Source organism: Globicephala melas, chromosome 10, assembly GCF_963455315.2.
Source record: "Globicephala melas chromosome 10, mGloMel1.2, whole genome shotgun sequence".
NCBI classification, from domain to species: domain Eukaryota; kingdom Metazoa; phylum Chordata; class Mammalia; order Artiodactyla; family Delphinidae; genus Globicephala; species Globicephala melas.
In genome coordinates, this window is record NC_083323.1 from 41,610,476 (window position 1) to 41,629,314 (window position 18,839).

At 35.8% G+C, this 18,839-nt stretch overlaps 1 protein-coding gene across 4 annotated transcripts in view; it reads left to right on the forward strand.

Annotated features, from left to right (window-relative positions):
- OSBPL8 (oxysterol binding protein like 8) overlaps positions 1-18,839 on the forward strand; it is a 192,487-nt gene that overhangs the window by 75,966 nt on the left and 97,682 nt on the right. For 2 of the 4 annotated variants that reach the window (XM_030866229.3, XM_060305957.2), the window contains exon 3: positions 12,606-12,642. The exons of the other annotated variants lie outside the window; for them this stretch is intronic. In XM_030866229.3, coding sequence (XP_030722089.1) covers positions 12,606-12,642 — 37 coding nt within the window. The remainder of the gene's footprint in view (positions 1-12,605; positions 12,643-18,839) is intronic. 4 annotated transcript variants of the gene reach the window in all.

Sequence of the window (18,839 nt, forward strand, 5' to 3'; positions counted from 1 at the left end):
TGGTACCACTGAAAGAATTGAGCAAGGTGACATGGAAGTTGGTTTCTGAGGGAAGCTACTGAGTATGATTTTTGGCATAAAGATGCTTCTAAAATAAGCTTAAAGCTTTTTCTTTGTTAACAGCATTTTTTTTTCTTTTTTAATTTAATTTTATTTATTTTTTTTATACAGCAGATTCTTATTAGTCATCAATTTTATACACATCAGTGTGTACATATCAATCCCAATCGCTCAATTCATCACACCACCATCCCCACCCACCACAGCTTTCCCCCCTTGGTTTGTTTGTTCTATACATCTGTGTCTCAACTTCTGCCCTGCAGACCAGTTCATCTGTACCATTTTTCTAGGTTCCACATACATGCGTTAATATAAGATATTTGTTTTTCTCTTTCTGACTTAACATCACTCTGTATGACAGTCTCTAGATCCATCCATGTCTCAACAAATGACCCAATTTCGTTCCTTTTTATGGCTGAGTAATATTCCATTGTATAAATGTACCACATCTTCTTTATCCATTCGTCTGTTGATGGGCATTTAGGTTGCTTCCATGTCCTGGCTATTGTAAATAGTGCTGCAATGAACATTGGGGTGCATGTGCCTTTTTGAATTATGCTTTTCTCTGCGTATATGCCCAGTAGTGGGATTACAGGATCATATGGTAATTCTAGTTTTAGTTTTTTAAGGAACCTCCGTACTGTTCTCCATAGTGGCTGTATCAATTTACATTCCCACCAACAGTGCAAGAGGGTTCCCTTTTCTCCACACCCTCTCCAGCATTTGTTGTTTGTAGATTCTCTGATGATGCCCATTCTAACTGGTGTGAGGTAATATCTCATTGTAGTTTTGATTTGCATTTCTCTAACAATTAGTGATGTTGAGCAGCTTTTCATGTGCTTCTAGGCCATCTGTATGTCTTCTTTGGAGAAATGTCTCTTTAGGTCTTCTGCCCATTTTTGGATTGGGTTGTTTGTTTTTTTGATATTGAGCTGCATGAGCTTTTTGTATATTTTGGAGATTAATCCTTTGTCTGTTGATTCGTTTGCAAATACTTTCTCCCATTCTGAGGGTTGCCTTTTCGTCTTGTTTATGGTTTCCTTTGCTGTGCAAAAGCTTTGAAGTTTCATTAGGTCCCATTTGTTTGTTTTTATTTCCATTACTCTAGGAGGTGGAACAAAAAAGATCTTGCTGTGATTTATGTCAAAGAATATTCTTCCTGTGTTTTCCTCTAAGAGTTTTATAGTGTCCACTCTTACATTTAGGTCTCTAATCCATTTTGAGTTTATTTTTGTGTATGGTGTTAGGGAGTGTTCTAATTTCATTCTTTCACATGTAGCTGTCCAGTTTTCCCAGTACCACTTCTTGAAGAGGCTGTCTTTTCTCCATTGTATATCCTTGCCTCCTTTATCATAGATTAGTTGACCATAGGTGTGTGGGTTTATCTCTGGGCTTTCTATCTTGTTCCATTGATCTATGTTTCTGTTTTTGTGCCAGTACCATATTGTCTTGATTACTGTAGCTTTGTAGTATAGTCTGAAGTCAGGGAGTCTGATTCCTCCAGCTCTGTTTTTTTCCCTCAAGACTGCTTCGGCTATTTGGGGTCTTTTGTGTCTCCATACAAATTTTAAGACTTTTTGTTCTAGTTCCGTAAAAAATGCTGTTGGTAATTTGATAAGGATTGCATTGAATCTGTAGATTGCTTTGGGTAATATAGTCATTTTCACAATATTGATTCTTCCAATCCAAGAACATAGTATATCTCTCCATCTGTTGGTATCATCTTTAATTTCTTTCATCAGTGTCTTATAGTTTTCTGCATACAGGTTTTTTGTCTCCCTAGGTAGGTTGATTCCTAGGTATTTTATTCTTTTTGTGGCAAAGGTAAATGGGAGTGTTTCCTTAATTTCTCTTTCAGGTTTTTCATCATTAATGTATAGGAATGCAAGAGACTTCTGTGCACTAATTTTGTATCCTGCAGCTTTACCAAATTCATTGATTAGCTCTAGTAGTTTTCTGGTGGCATCTTTAGGATTCTCTATGTATAGTATCATGTCATCTGCAGTGACAGTTTTACTTCTTCTTTTCCAATTTGGATTCCTTTTATTTCTTTTTCTTCTCTAATTGCCATAGCTAGGACTTCCAAAGCTATGTTGAATAATAATAGTGGTGAGAGTGGACATCCTTGTCTTGTTCCCGATCTTTCTCCTTTTTCATTGCTAATTTTATTGATTTGAGTCCTCTCCCTCTTCTTCTTGATGAGTCTGGCTAATGGGATATCAATTTTGTTTATCTTCTCAAAGAACCAGCTTTTAGGTTTATTGATCTTTGCTATTGTTTTCTTTGTTTCTATTTCATTTATTTCTGCTCTGATCTTTATGATTTCTTTCCTTCTGCTAACTTTGGGTTTTGTTTGTTCTTCTTTCTCTAGTTCCTTTAGGTATAAGGTTAGATTGTTTATTTGAGATTTTTCTTGTTTCTTGAGGTAGGCTTGTATAGCTATAAACTTCCCTCTTAGAACTGCTTTTGCTGCATCACATAGGTTTTGGATCATCGTGTTTTCATTGTCATTTGTCTCTAGGTATTTTTTGATTTCCTCTTTGATTTCTTCAGTGATCTCTTGGTTATTTAGTAACGTATTGTTTAGCCTCCATGTGTTTGTGTTTTTTGTGGTTTTTTTCCCTGTAATTGGTTTCTAATCTCATAGCATTGTGGTCAGAAAAGATGCTTGATATGATTTCAATTTTCTTAAATTTACTGAGGCTTGATTAGTGACCCAAGGTGTGATCTATCCTGGAGAATGTTCCATGCGCACTTGAGAAGAAAGTGTAATCTGCTGTTTTCGGATGGAATGTCCTATAAATGTCAATTTAATCTATCTGGTCTATTGTGTCATTTAAAGCATGTGTTTCCTTATTTGTTTTCATTTTGGATGATTTGTCCATTGTGTAAGTGAGGTGTTAAAGTCCCACACTCTTATTGTGTTACTATCGATTTCCTCTTTTATAGCTGTTAGCAGTTGCCTTATGTATTGAGGTGCTCCTATGTTGGGTGCATATATATTTGTAATTGTTATATCTTCTTCTTGGCTTGATCCGTTTATCATTATGTAGTGTCCTTCCTTGTCTCTTGTAACATTCTTTATTTTAAATTCTATTTTATCTGATATGAGAATTGCTACTCCAGCTTTCTTTTGATTTCCATTTGCCTGGAATATCTTTTTCCATACCCTCATTTTCAGTCTGTATGTGTCCCTAGGTCTGAAGTGGGTCTCTTGTAGACAGAATATATATGGGTTTGTTTTTGTATCCATTCAGCAAGCCTGTGTCTTTTGGTTGGAGCATTTAATCCATTCACGTTTAAGGTAATTATCAATATGTATGTTCCTGTGACCATTTTCTTAATTGTTTTGGGTTTGTTTCTGTAGGTCCTTTTCTTCTCTTGTGTTTCCCACTTAGAGAAGTTCCTTTAGCATTTGTTGTAGAGCTGGTTTGGTGGTGCTGAATTCTCTTAGCTTTTGCTTGTCTGTAAAGCTTTTGATTTCTCCATCGAATCTGAATGAGATCCTTGCTGGGTAGAGTAATCTTGGTTATAGGTTCTTCCCTTTCATCACTTTAAGTATATTATGTATATCATGATATATACATAAGTACATCACTCCCTTCTGGCTTGTAGAGTTTCCGCTGGGAAATCAGCTGTTAACCTTATGGGAGTTCCCTTGTATGTTGTTTGTCGTTTTTCCTTTTCTGCTTGTCTTTAATTTTTAAGTTTTGCCTTTAATTTTTGTCTTTAATTTTTGCCAATTTGATTACTATGTGTCTCGGCGTGTTTCTCCTTGGGTTTATCCTGTATGGGACTCGCTGCGCTTCCTGGACTTGGGTGGCTATTTCCTTTCCCGTGTTAGGGAAGTTTTCGACTCTAATCTCTTCAGATATTTTCTCTGGTTCTTTCTCTCTCTCTTCTCCTTGTGGGACCCATAATGCGAATGTTGTTGCGTTTAATGTTGTCCCAGAGGTCTCTTAGGCTGTCTTCATTTCTTTTCATTCTTTTTTCTTTATTCTGTTCCACAGCAGTGAATTCCACCATTCTGTCTTCCAGGTCACTTATGCATTCTTCTGCCTCAGTTATTCTGCTATTGATTCCTTCTAGTGTATTTTACATTTCAGTTATTGTATTGCTCATCGCTGTTTGTTTGTTCTTTAATTCTTGTAGGTCTTTGTTAAACATTTCTTGCATCTTCTTGATCTTTGCCTCCATTCTTTTTCCAAGGTCCTGGATCATCTTCACTATCATTATTCTGAATTCTTTTTCTGGAAGGTTGCCTATCTCCACTTCATTTAGTTGTTTTCCTGGGGTTTTATCTTGTTCCTTCATCTGGTACATAGCCCTCTGCCTTTTCATCTTGTCTGTCTTTCTGTGAATGTGGTTTTCCTTCCACAGGCTGCAGGGTTGTAGTTCTTCTTGCTTCTGCTGTCTGCCCTCTGGTGGATGAGACTATCTAAGAGGCTTTTGCAAGTTCCCTGATGGGAGGGACTGGTGGTGGGTAGAGCTGACTGTTGCTCTGGTGGGCAGAGCTCAGTAAAACTTTAATCTGCTTTTCTGCTGATGGGTGGGGCTGGGTTCCCTCACTGTTGGTTGTTTGGCCTGAGGAAACCCAAGACTGGAGCCTACCTGAGGTCTTTGGTGGGGCTAATGGCAGACTCCGGGAGTGCTCACGCCAAGGAGTACTTCCCAGAACTTCTGCTGCCAGTTTCCTTGTCCGCACAGTGGGCCAAAGCCCCCACCCCCGCCTCTGCAGGACACCCTGCAACACTAACAGGTAGGTCTGGTTCAGTCTCCCCTGGCGTCACTGCTCCTTCCCCTGGGTCCTCATGCGCACACTACTTTGTGTGTGCCCTCTAGAGTGGAGTCTCTGTTTCCCCCAGTCCTGTCGAAGTCCTGCAATCAAATCCTACTAGACTTCAAAGTCTGATTCTGTAGGAATTCCTCCTCCCGCTGTGGACTTCTGTGGTATAAGTGTTCTCCAGTCTGTGAGTCACCCACCCAGCAGTTATGGGATTTGATTTTACTGTGATTGCACCCCTCCTACCGTCTCACTGTGGCTTCTCCTTTGTCTTTGGATGTGGGGTATCTTTTTTGGTGAGTTTAGCGTCTTCCTGTCGATGATTGTCCAGCAGCTAGTTGAGATTCTGGTGTTCTCACAAGAGGGAGTGAAAGCACGTCCTTCTACTCCGCCATCTTGGTTCAGGGCCTGTTAACAGAATTTTAGAACCGGAAGTTAATTTGCAATAATGTCTGAACATACAGGTAGGAATATGTTGAGCTGAAGTTTTGGAGATAGGCTAGGTCTGAAGAAGAAACTCGGAAGTTGTCTGAATAAAGGTAGCAAATGAGCCTTCATTAAGAATGGAATCTGCAGGAAGAGAGCAGGTAGAGAGAAAACAACAAATAGTTGAGGATTGGTCGTTGGTTAAGGTCACTCACTTATTGAATTGGAGGACCAAGTGGAGGTAGGCAATTAGGAGAAAGGAAGCCAGAGCAGTGGCGTATTTTAGAAACTAAAGGAGGAGAGAGGACTTGCGTGGAAAGTAGGAGAGGGCTTGCATGGTGGAAGGGCTGGTATAATTAAATATATGCAAAGAGGAAAAGAACTGTGAAAAAGCCCCAGAACATGTCCGAGAAGACTTCATGGGTTGGCAGATTGATTGTAATTTCCTGAAGCCTCGGGATTTTTTTTTTAAGGATTTAGTTTCCAGTGTACAGATACTGGTAAGCATACTATTGCTTTTTTTTTTTTTTTGCTACTTTTTAAAAGATTAATGCACCACTTAATTCATTTGATAAACTGTGCATGCTCTCTAGATTCAGATTCAGGTATACGAAATTAAATCACTCCTGAGAAAATTTGTCTTTTTTTTAGATCTTGCCATTTGCAGAAGTTGCTGAAGTTAAAGAGACAGAGAGTAATATATGGTATTATGTTCAAAATGTTAACATTTTTGTACTTTTTTTAGTATTTCAAGTTAGATTCTTAAAATATATTTTCCACTATGTTTAATAATAGATGATTATGACATTATAAAACATAGCTAACATAGATCGAAAAGATAACTTTGAAAATTGCGTTTTCATTTTTCCAATATGTAAATAGATTTAATCTTTTTTGACTATAAAAATAATGCATACCAATGTGGCATTTTTAAACAATAAAGAAAAATATAATAAATAAAATTCTACCTTCTAGAGGTAACCACTGTTTTTATTTTTGTGGCATATATGTGTTCATATGTGTATATCTTACACATGAAATTTCATAAAAATGGAGTCATATCATACAAACTTCTTTATAACCTACTTTAAAAAAATTTTATTTTACTGAAGTATAGTTGATTTACAATGTTGTGTTAATTTCTGCTGTATAGCAAAGTGATTCAGTATAACACTTTTAAAAGCCAATATATAATGAATGTTTTTCAGTCCCTGAAAAAAAAACCAAACTATAATGACTACATAGTATTTTATTATGTGAATGTATTATTATTTATTTAATTCCCTGTTTTAAGTAGATTACTATAAATGATGTGATAAATGTCCTTGAACACATCTTTTAGTATACATTCCTAGTGGTGGAATTGCTGTATCAAAAATGTAACTGCCTGGCAGATCAGATCATATTCTCTAACAGCGATAAACTCTAGTCCCAGAAAAATATTCCCTTAAAATCTCTCCTGTAAAACTCAGGGATAAAATGTGCACAGTGTGTTTTGCAAACGATTGCAGGAATATGAAAAAATTTATTTAAGTGTAGAGTGATGACTGCTGTTTAAAGAACAAACAGATCTCAGCTGCGTTGTATATCCCTCATTGAAGTTTCTTACTCTAAGAGCCAAAGATAACACTAAGTAGAACATTCTTTTTTTTTTAATTTTCTGTTTTTTAAAAAATTTATTCTCCTTTGTGTTTTTTTTTTTTAATTTTTGGCTGCACTGGGTCTGTGCTGCTGTGTGCTGGCTTCCTCTAGTTGCAGCGTGCGGGGGCTACTCTTCGTGTTGGTGTGCGGGCTTCTCACTGCTGTGGCTTCTCTTGTTGTGGAGCATGGGCTCTAGGTGCGTGAGCTTCAGTAGTTGTGGCACACGGGCTTAGTTGCTCCATAGCATGTGGAATCTTCCTGGACCAGGGCTCGAACCCCTGTCCCCTGCATTGGCAGGTGGATTCTTAACCACTGCACCACCAGGGAAGTCCAAGCACTCTTCAGATGTTTTATATAATTCTTCTTCAGTATTGTGGCTTCCGAGAGCCCACTGAAGTAGGATTGCTTCTCTGAGTACAACTTGATCAACTGTATCGGGGGAAGAGGTGCCGTCTGCTTGGAATTTTATTTTTAAGCTCTACTCATATCAGTGCTTGATAAGCTATTTGTACTTCCTCTTAAGCTCAACAAGTAAGTCAAATCAATAAAACAGGGAGGTGCCGTGCTAAAGGCAATGAAATCAAGCTATAGACCTCATGGTATTGTTTCTGTACTATATATATAGGGTGGCCATCTGTCCTGGATTGCTCAGGACTGAGGGGTTTCTCAGGTTGAAGGGTGTGATTATGAACTTCTACCTCTTCCTTTACATTGCTTAGAGATCACAAGTTTTATGCTAATTATAGATGGCATGGCAAATATTTAGAAGTACATTAAAGTAAAATCACATTTTTTATATTATGCTCTTTTCCTGGTATTTGTAGACTAAAATCAGTAAAGATTTAGATAATGGCTATATTTCATGCTTTTATTTAAAGTACTGGTAGTATGCTATTGAATACTAAGTAGAAAAATTCTAGGCATGTTACTATTATTATTTTTCAGCTCATGCTTTCTGCCAAAGTAGAGAATTTATTTATATGATAAAAAATTTGAGATGACTGCATGGACATTGTTCAAGGGATAATTGTAAACATGATAAGTTGCTCAGAGAGAGAAAATGTTTCTGTCATATCTTTTTTTTTTTTTTTTTTTTTTGTGGTACGTGGGCCTCTCACTGTTGTGGCCTCTCCCGTTGCGGAGCACAGGCTCCGGACGCACAGGCTCAGCGGCCATGGCTCACGGGCCCAGCCGCTCTGCGGCATGTGGGATCCTCCCGGACCGGGGCACGAACCCGTGTCCCCTGCATCGGCAGGCAGACTCTGAACGACTGCACCACCAGGGAAGCCCTGTCATATCTTAAATGCTCTTTTTCTGAACAAGCTGAGGAGAAAGTTCCTGGATTCCTTGAAATACTAGCAGTATTTTGTTCTCTAACAAAAGCCAAGAAGAGTGGCTAGCTTTTTATTTTTTTTAATATCTTAAAAGGTACTTGTATGGAGCATTTCTACATCAATACTTCCACATCGTCTTTATTCATGGGTTATACAATATCGAACTGCACAAATTAGGCCCAATCCTAAAAGCAGTAAGAATAAGAAGTGTAGTGTACAGTTCAGCAGTGTGTAGAAGACTTCAGTGATGTCAGTTACTTGGTAAAATTAATATGTAATCTTCAATTACTTATATATTGTTTCCCAGTTAGCATCACTTGCAAATAATTCTGGGAGGATGATTTCACTTGCATCTCAACTTAATGCCTTTTTATCCACATCCTTCTGGGAAAGGTTTCTGAAGTGAAGCTTATTTTTCGTTGTGTTTCTGCTTCTATTTGTAGTGTTTCAGCTTTAATTCTTAGTTCTGTTGTTCCATTATAATGTATGTTTTCTGGAGGCTGTTCTTTTATCCTGTGGCATTTTTCAATCTCCTGTGATGAAGCCGTTCAGATCATATACCCTAACTATCACACATACCATAATTTATACTATTTTCTTACCAACCTAAACCTTTCCCTGTACAGGTCTGTGTGTCTAGCTGCCTACTTGACATTTTGACTTAGATGTCTGACAGGCATTTCAAACTTAACCTATTCCAAACTGAGCTACAGTTGGCCCTCCATATCCGAGGGTTCTGCATCCAAAGATTTAGCCAACTGCAGATGGAAAATATTTTGGGGAAAAAAATTCCAGAAAGTTCCAAAATGCAAAACTTGGATTTACCACATGCTATAAGCTATTTACATAGCATTTTCATTGTATTTACAACTATTTACATAGCATTTACTTTGAATTAGATATTATAAGTAATCTAGAGATGACATAAAGTATATAGGAGGATATACATGGGTTATATACAGATACTACACCATTTTATATAAGGGACTTGAGCATTCGCAGATTTTGGTATTGTGGTGGGGTGGGGTGGAGGTGGGAGGTGTCTTGGAAGCAGTTCTCTCTGGATACCGAGGGATGATTGTACCTGTATTTCTCCCTGTAAACTAGCTTGTCTCATTGTCTTTTCCATCTCAGATTATGGCAGTTCATCCTTCCAGGTGCTCAGACTCCAACACTTGACATCATTTTGATTCCTTTTTTTCTTTTACCTCATGCTTGGCCTGTTTGGAAATCCTGTTGACCTTACCTTCAAAATATTTTTAGAACTTAACTACTTCTCATCACTGTCACTGCTCCCATCTTCGTCCAAGTCTCCTTCATCTCTCCCCTAGATTATTGCAATAACCTCTGAACTGATAATACCCTTGTCCCTCTGGTCTATTCTCAACATAGCAGCCAGAGCAGTCCTGTTAAAACATAATCATGTATGTTACTCCTTTTCTCAGAACCATCCCTATTTCATCCAGAATAAAACAGAAGCCTTGACTAGGTCCTATAAAGTCCTACAGCTGTTTACTTCTTTGACTTCATCTGCTTCACTCCTGCTTGCCTTGTTTCCAGCCCTCTGGCCTTTTCACTAATCTCCAAACACTCCAGTCTTGCTATCCAAGTACTCTGCTCTGTACTTGATCCTCCCTCTCCCTGGAGTACTCTTCCCCTTTAAGTCCTTATGGTTAAGTTTCCTCATTTTGTTCAGTCAGCTTGGTAGTGAAGCCTTCTTAGGCCACCCTATCTAAAACTTTAACTCCATCTTCCCTAACATTTTATGTCTTCATTTTCTGCTTATTTTTCCTTAGTATTTATACTATATAATATACATCAAAATTTTACTTGTTTATTATGTTATTGTTTATCTTCCCTACTAGAACATAACTACCACAAGGACAGGATTTTTGTCTGTTGTGTTCACTGCTATATTTCTCAGTGCCTAAAATGATACCTGTCTATATAGTAGGTACTCAGTGAATATTTGGATGGATGGATGGATGATAGATTAATGATAAGAATAGACAGTGTTTACTTTGATTATTCTCCAGTGCCTCAGCCTGAGAAAAATATTGGATTAATACAATACATTCAGATTTATATGACACCAATATGCCTGAGGATATAATGTTGAAAGCATAATTTGAAATAAATGTTCAGAAGCTGTTGTATATGCTAGGGATTATTTTCTGGGAGTAAATATATAAGGAGTACAGCTGCACAGAAGATGACATAGTGCTTTTAATCAACAAAATCTGAGAATTATACAGAACTGTACAATGAAAGTGAACTTGATCTTTTTTCCTAAGTAGAAGACCAGCTCAAAAGCTTCAAATGTGACTGGCCCTTGTGAAATTAAATACTCTTAACTATGTAAATATGGTTAGAATCATTCTTTCCTTTAGGAAGTTATAGGTAAATCTAGGGAAACTGGTAATTATTCATATCAGTACAAGAAGATTTTTCCAAAAGATGTCTATGAAGGATTTGTAAAGTTTGCCATAGTTGTCTCTGTCAGGTTCTGAACTTCCTTCAGTTTTCCAATATTGTATTAGTTATTTATTGATATATAACAAATCATCCCAAAATTAAATGGTAGAAAACAAGCATTTATTATCTTACAATTTCAGTGAGTCAGGAATTTAAGAGCAGCTTTGCTAGGTGTCTCTAGCTCAGAATCTTTCATATGGTTGCAATCAAGCTACTGGAGAGTGGGAGCTGCTGCTGAGGGGGTCAGGGGAGGTGGGAGAGCCATTTCCAGGGTCACTTAGGGTTTGTGGACAGACCTCAGTTCCTTTGCCTCATGGGCCTTTCTACAGGGTTGCCTCATGATGCAGCAGCTGGCTTTCCCCAGGATCATCTATCTAGGAGAGAGCAAGAGACCACACACAAGGTTGAAGTCATAGTCTTGTTACAGTCTAATTTTGGAAATGACATCCTTTCACCTCTGCCATTTTCTGTTCATTAGAAGTGATTCAGCAAGTCCAGTATATGCTCAAAGAGAGGGGATTATACACCAAAAAGTGGGGATCACTGGGGCCGTTTTAGAGGTTGCCTGCCACAAATACTTTAATATCTTCCCACATGCTTGCTAGCTGTAATGGATTTGAGCACAATTATTTCGTTGTCACTAAAGCTGTATTTCTTTTTAGTTTATCTATGAACTCAGTTTATAGAAGAATAAATTTAAATGGACACCTATAGAAAAAATGAAGAGAGCAAATGCCTTTAAAGGCATTAGAACATAATTTTAAGCATTGTGAAATAACCATCACTTTAGGGAAGTAACAGGGCCAAGATTTTTTTTTTCCCTAGGAGACAGCAGAAGCCCTAAAGCAAACAACTGCTACTTTTTTTTTTTTTTTTTTTGGTCAAAACCAATTAAGATTCCCCATTCCCTTTAAATAAGACCAAACAATAATGTCATTAGTGGTGGGAACTTTTTGTTCGTTTGTTTATTCACTTCTGATACGTTTCCATGTTTGGTATTTGAAATGAAGGAGAGAGCTAAGGACTCTGTTCCTGCCAAGGGAGACCAAAACACTTGTCTATACGTGACATTTAATGTAATGCTGTTTATTAAAATAGTTACTAGACAAAGATCAGCAGTCTTTTTCCTGTTTCTTTTAGTTGATTGCAAGTTAATTATTTAAGAATTGGATCTTCTGACTTCCTAGAGACTAGTAGCTCTAGATTATATGCTTGATGTTAGTGGGTCCTAAGAAAGTTTTGTCTAACTTAGTAAAATTTATTGTTCTTCTAATCAATACTCTTTGTTTTTTTGCCATTTGAGAAAAAAATTTGTTCCACTTTGTTGATGTCTCTGTAAAAGCTCTTTACACATGCTTGGCATAATATAAGCACTCAGTAAACTCCTTTCTTTATGTAGAAGAAGCATCCTGAATTTCTATGTAGTGTTAAGTGCTTTCATGGCATGCAGAACTAATATTTAATAGTGCATGGGTGTTATATATTTTTAAGCCACTTGAATTTAAATGAATAACTTTTTGGCTGTCCTTTACATTTCTAAATAATTTTTATCACTCCTAACCCATCTCTTGAATTATAGTTGAAAGTAATTTTTCACTTGAGTCATTTTCAAAACAAAATACTTGGATGATTTCATTTTTCTCTTTCCACCTTCATTTTCCAAAATTAAAACAAACATAACGCCTAAGCCAAGGTCTTTTTATGTGTGGAAAAGAAAATTCCTTGCGAATTATGATTATTAGAATTGATATGCATGTGCTTTCTACTTATAAACTAATGCTATTTTCCTTGTCCTTTTGTTTCACTGCTGCTTCAATCCTGATACATTTTGCTTCTTCCTGATTTGGATTGTATTTGTTTGCTGCTCAATTACCCTGCATTAAAAGCTTCTTGGTGATAGCAAAGATGTCCTTGGGCCATCAAGTAAGTAGCTAAAGTTTGAATGGCATGTTTGGAGACATGATAATATTTTGATGTGTACTTAGAAAAGGCATGTGGTATTTCCATTTTGGTTATTAAGTCTTCTGCTTTTCTTTCCAGGCATTGAAATATAAAGTAAAGAATATGAATGATCATTCAGTACCCATCTGTTGTCAGTGTCCATCTGAGATTGATAGTGTTTGTATATTTACATCCTGATTATCTGAATATGGATTATTTATTTAGCCAGTTATCTACTTCATAATTTATAAATTGATAATTCCTAAATTATGAATTAATACTTCTTTATAGTATCCTTTCTACAATCATCACAAAGCATAGATCAGAGTACTCTGAGGCTGGATATAGTACAACAAATTCACTGCCATATGAAAGTGAGAAATAGTGTCTTATTTTGTCAGAATTTTTACATAATAGATAATTTGGTTATGAAAAGTTTTTATGTATACTTTGGTGATTTCATAAGTGACCTGTTTTATCTAGGGATTTAGAAGATACACCCTTTAAATTTATGTCCAAAAACATTTTTCTTGACCAGACGCTGTGCTAGCTTCAGGGGATACACGATGAATAAAACATGTGCCATGCCCTTAAGATCATTATATACTAGTAGGGGAGTTAGACCCATGAATACATAATTTCAAAGCTTTGTGACATATTAAAAGTCATAGAATTACTGAGGTGAATGAAACTTCAGAGATCATTTAATAAAGCATTAATTTTGTAGATGAAGAGCCTGAAGCTAAGAACTTATATATCTGAGGAGTTAGAACTGGTTGCTAGTTCAATATGTCATCTTCTGGTTTTCAGAAATCAGAATGAAACTATCATTTTACTGAATTCAAGTCTAACCAAATAATTAAGATGTTACTGCATCATAAATCAGACAAAGATTTTAACTTTATTCAAGACCAATGTGGAAATTTTATCAATTTAGGATGTTTTAGTAATTATTCCTAAGTACTTGACTGTAGTAAGTCAATTCACCACTTCGGGGCTCATTTTTGTTATTGGCTAAAGAAGGGGACTGAGCCAGATAATGGCAAAGTTTCTTCTAGTTGTAAAATACTTTGGTCTAGATTAGTTGCTGTTTTCTCTAATAATGGTTATAGTATATTTGTGATTTTGTTTTCTAAAAAGAGAGGTAATTTAAAGTGATATGCTAAAATTCCTTTTTTATTCTAATTGCAACAATTCATAGTATTTTAAATACATTGTTTATTATACATCTCGCATTATTAGAATAGTGAAATTTAAAAGTAGAAAAAGTATACAAATCCCAAAACATTTTTATGCTTTCTTGTTCAGGCTTACTTGTGATACCTGGTAGATATTTTCAATGCATTTTTCAGTTACTTTAATTACCTCATATATGTAGATGTTGGCTCAGGTGAACTGATTGGCACTGCTGAACTTTACAAATAGAATTGCATTTTTAGAAATTTATTGTGGTTATATATTTTAAGCATATGTAAATTAAAATATACAACATATAGTAGAGAAGAGTTTATATTGTACTCTGCCAACTGTTTAAAGACCGAGGCTGTATAATTATTTACTGCAGACCATATATCTGTTTGAGTGAAACGTAATTTCACATAGTACTTCATTAGGATCTGTACAATTGAATTAAAAAACTATGAAGATCATATTCAAATTACTTATGTATTTGAGAAAAGGTATATCCTCTGTAAGGGGATATTTAGGATTTTCATAGAGATTTGTATGACTTTAAACAATTACTTTACTTCTTAGTTTTCACTTAGATTAAAAGCAAACACCAGACTTTGAGGCTTGTAATATTCTTCAGCTTTTGTATTGATGAGTTGAATTCAGAAAGAATGGTAGTTATAGAATCATATTCTCTTAGAAGTTACAATATGTTAATTATATTACTATTATTCCAGTGTGATTAGTTTTTACCATATTTAAAAGTAATATGACTAGCAAAGTAGGTGGCTTTGCTTTACTTTGACTACAAAGTAGAACCAGGAGAGGGCACTATAATGCTAATATCTTTAGAAGGTTAGGCAGTTGATTGAATTACCAGAAACTGTTTTGGAATCCTGCAGTGATTCATTGGTCAAATATCGATCCAAGCATTTAGTAAGTATTTATTGTCAGTTTTATGCCAAAGGATACAAATGAAAATAAAGTCACTGCCCTTCTTGAGTTTATATGTGAATAGTCTACTATTGTGCAAGTGATATAGGACATCAAAATGATTTTTATATTATGCAGATTTTCTGTATTATAGTTAATGTTTGTGAATGGGGTGAAAGAAAACAAATTTAAAAATGCTTTCTGGTTTTTTTTAAGGAAATATACTCTGTGTATTGCTATTTCTATAAGCCCTCTCATTTCAAGGTTATCAAAATCATAAACAGTAATACCTCAATCAATAAGGAGTTAGAAAAGGGTGAATAGAACTAAGTTTACACTTTTCCTTTTTTATATAGTGAAGTTATTCAAGACTTAGATATGTATGTCTTTCTTATGGAATACTAAAGCATACTTTAATTCTTTTAGCTGTTCTCATAATGTATTTAAATTAGCCTTAAATGTACTAATACTATAAAAGAATATATGAAGCATATGTAAATTATAAAGCATAATCATACAGTGAGTACATATTGAACCTACCATTCAACTAAAGAATTTGAATCCTACAAATGCCTCATGTCTATCTATGTGCTTCTTCTCTTTCCTCTCCCTGTGCCTACCCCCCCCAGGGGTGATGACTAATTTGTATTTTTTTGTTTATTATTCTTTGCTTTTTCAAAAATAGATTTTGGGGGTTATTTTTAGGTTACATATGTATCACTAAGGTTTGCTAGGTTTTTAATTTTATAGGAATGGTATCATGCTATATGTCATCTTCTCTGACTTGTTTTTTGTAGTTAACATTGGATTTCCAAGATTCAGCCATGTTACTGGGTATAGATAAAGACCATCTGTTTTTAGTGCTATGTACTATTCCATTATATGCCTATACCACAATATATTAATCCATATTGTTTTCCATTGATGAATATTTAAGTTGTTTTGATTTTTGCTATTATGAACAGCGTTGCTATGAACGAATCTTATTTTTGTCTCTTGGTACACACATAGAAGAGTATTTCTAGGTATAAAGCTAGGAGTGGAATTTTTGGACCCATAGGATATGTGAAATTCAGTTTTATAAGCTCTAAATGGTTTTTCAAAGTGCTTATATCAGTTTATATTCTGCCAGCAATGCTTAAGATGGCTCACTGATCCCATCCTTAACCAGTATTTGGCATTATCAGACTTACTAATTTTTTTCAGTTTTACTGAGTGTAAAATATTTATTTCATTGTGATCTTGATTTGTTTTTTCCTGACTGCTAAAGAGGATGAAAATCTTTTTGTACATTTATTGGCCATTTGCATTTCTTCTTCCATGAACTAACTGTTCCTGTTTTCCCACCATCTTTCTCTTTTTTTAATTAAAAATTTTTTTAATTGAGGTATAATTGACATACAACATTGTAGTAGTTTCAAGTGTGCAACATAATGATTCCATATTTGTATATATTTTGAAGTGATAACCACAATAAATCCACTTAACATCCATCACCATACATTGTTACAGAATTTTTTTTCTTGTGAAAAAAAATTTCTTCTTCTTTAAGATTTATTTACTCTTGTGATAACTTATAATGGAGAAGAATCTGAAAAAGAATATAGATAGGTAGATATCTATATACATATAGATATATAATTGAATCACTTTGCTATACACCAGAAACATAGTAAATCAACTGTACTTCAATTTTAAAAAAGATTTACTCTCTTAGCAAATGTCAAATATGCAATACAGTATTATTAACTCTAGTTGCCATGCTGTACATTACATCCACATGACTTATGTATTTTATAACTGGAAGTTTGTACCTTTTGACCCATTTTGCACAAGCACAACGCCATCCCCCTCTCTGGCAAACCGCCAATTTGTTATCTATATCTGTGAGTTCAGTTTTTGTTGTTGTTCTTGGTTATTTGTTTAGCTGCCACATATAAAGGAGATCATATGGTATTTGTCTTTCTCTGACTTATCTTACTTAGCATAATGCTCTGAAGGTCCATCCATGTTGTCACAAATGAAAAGATTTCATTCTTCCATTGATGGACACTTAGGTTGTTTCTGTATCTTGGCTATTGTAAATAATGCTCCAGTGAACATGGAATGCGTATATCTTTTCAAATTAGGGTTTTCATTTTCTTTGGATAAATACGCAGAAGTGGAATTGCTGGATCATGTGGTAGTTCTATATAGGTTTACTTTTTGAGGAACCTACATACTGTTTTCCATAATGGCTGCACCAATTTACATTCCCACCAACAGTGCACAAGGGTTCCCTTTTCTCCACATCCTCATCAATACTTGTTATTTCTTGTCTTTTTGATAATAGCAATTCTAACAGGTGTGAGGTGATACCTCATTGTGGTTTTGATTTGCATTTCCCTGATGATTAGTGATGTTGAGCATCTTTTCATGTACCTTTTGGCTATTGAGCTATATGAGTTCTTTATATATTTTGGATATTAACCCCTTATCAGATATATGATTTGCAAGCATTTTATTCCATTCCTTGTATTGATGGTTTCCTTTGCTGTGCAGAAGCTTTTTAATTTGATGTAGTTTCACTTGTTTATTTTTGCTTTTATTGCCTTTACTTTTGCTGTCAAATCTAAAAAATCATTGCCAAGACTGATGTCAGGAAGCTCACTTCCAGGGACTTCCCTGTTGGTGCAGTGGCTAAGAATCCACCTGCCAATGAAGGGGACATGGGTTCAAGCCCTGGTCCGGGAGGATCCCGCATGCTGTGGACAACTAAGCCCGTGCGCCACAACTAATGAGCCTACACTCTCGAGCCCGCGAGCCACAACTACTGAGCCTGCGTGCTGAAACTACTGAAGGCCGTGCACCTAGAGCCTGTGCTCTGCAACAAGAGAAGCCACTGCAATGAGAAACCCGCACACCGCAATGTGAAGCCCATGCACCGCAGTGAAGAGCAGCCCCCGCTCGCCGCAACTAGAGAAAGCCTGCGCGCGGCAATGAAGGCCCAACACAACCAAAAATAAATAAATAAATTTAAAAAAAGAAAAAGAAAAAAAGAAGGTCACTTCCAGTTTTCTTCTGGGAGTTTTATAGTTTCAGGTCTTAAATTTGAGTCTTTAATCCATTTTGAGTTAATTATTTTGTCAGAAAATAAGTGGTCCAGTTTCATCCTTTTGCATGTGTCTGTCTAGTTTTCCCAACACCATTTATTAAAGAGACTGGCCTTTTCCCCATTGTATATTCTTGGCTCCTTTGTCATAAATTAATTGACCATATATGTGTAGGTTTATTTCTGGGCTCTCTATTCTGTGCCATTGATCTATGTGTCCCTTTTTTTGCCAGTACAACAGTGTTTTGATTACTGTAGCTTTGTAATATAATTGGAGATCAGGGAGTGTGATGCCTCCAGCTTTGTTCTTTCTCAAGATGGCTTTGGCTGCTCGGGGTCTTGTGTGGTTCCACACGAATTCCATTGGAATTTTGAGAGGGATTGCATTGTCTGTAGATTGCTTTGGGTAGTATGGACATTTTAATACTATCCCTCCAATCCATAGCATGGTATATCTCTCCATTTGTGTGTGTCTTCTTCAATTTCTTTCCTCAGTGTTTTACAGTCTTCAGTGTACTGGTCTTTCAACTCCTTGGTTAAGTTTATTCTCAGGCATTCTTTTTGATGCATCCTCCCATTTTTCTTTTGCATTTTTGGTCTTTTTCTAATTGATTTATACGAGTTTTTTTTTTAACATATTCTGGATACCAACTCTTTGTTAATTATATGTGTTGCAAATATCTTCTCTTGTTTTTTTTGATTTCTTTATATCTTTTGATTAGATTAATTCTTAATTTTTTTTCTTTCTTTTTTGGTTAGTGCTTTGTTGTGTCTTTTTTTTAATTTTTGAATTTTATTTATTTTTGTATACAGCAGGTTCTTATTAGTCATCAATTTTATACACATCAATGTATACATGTCAATTCCAATAGCCCAATTCATCACACCCCCACCCCCACCCCCCTGCCACTTTCCCCCCTTGGTGTCCATATGTTTGTTCTCTACATTTGTGTCTCAATTTCTGCCCTGCAAACCGGTTCATCTG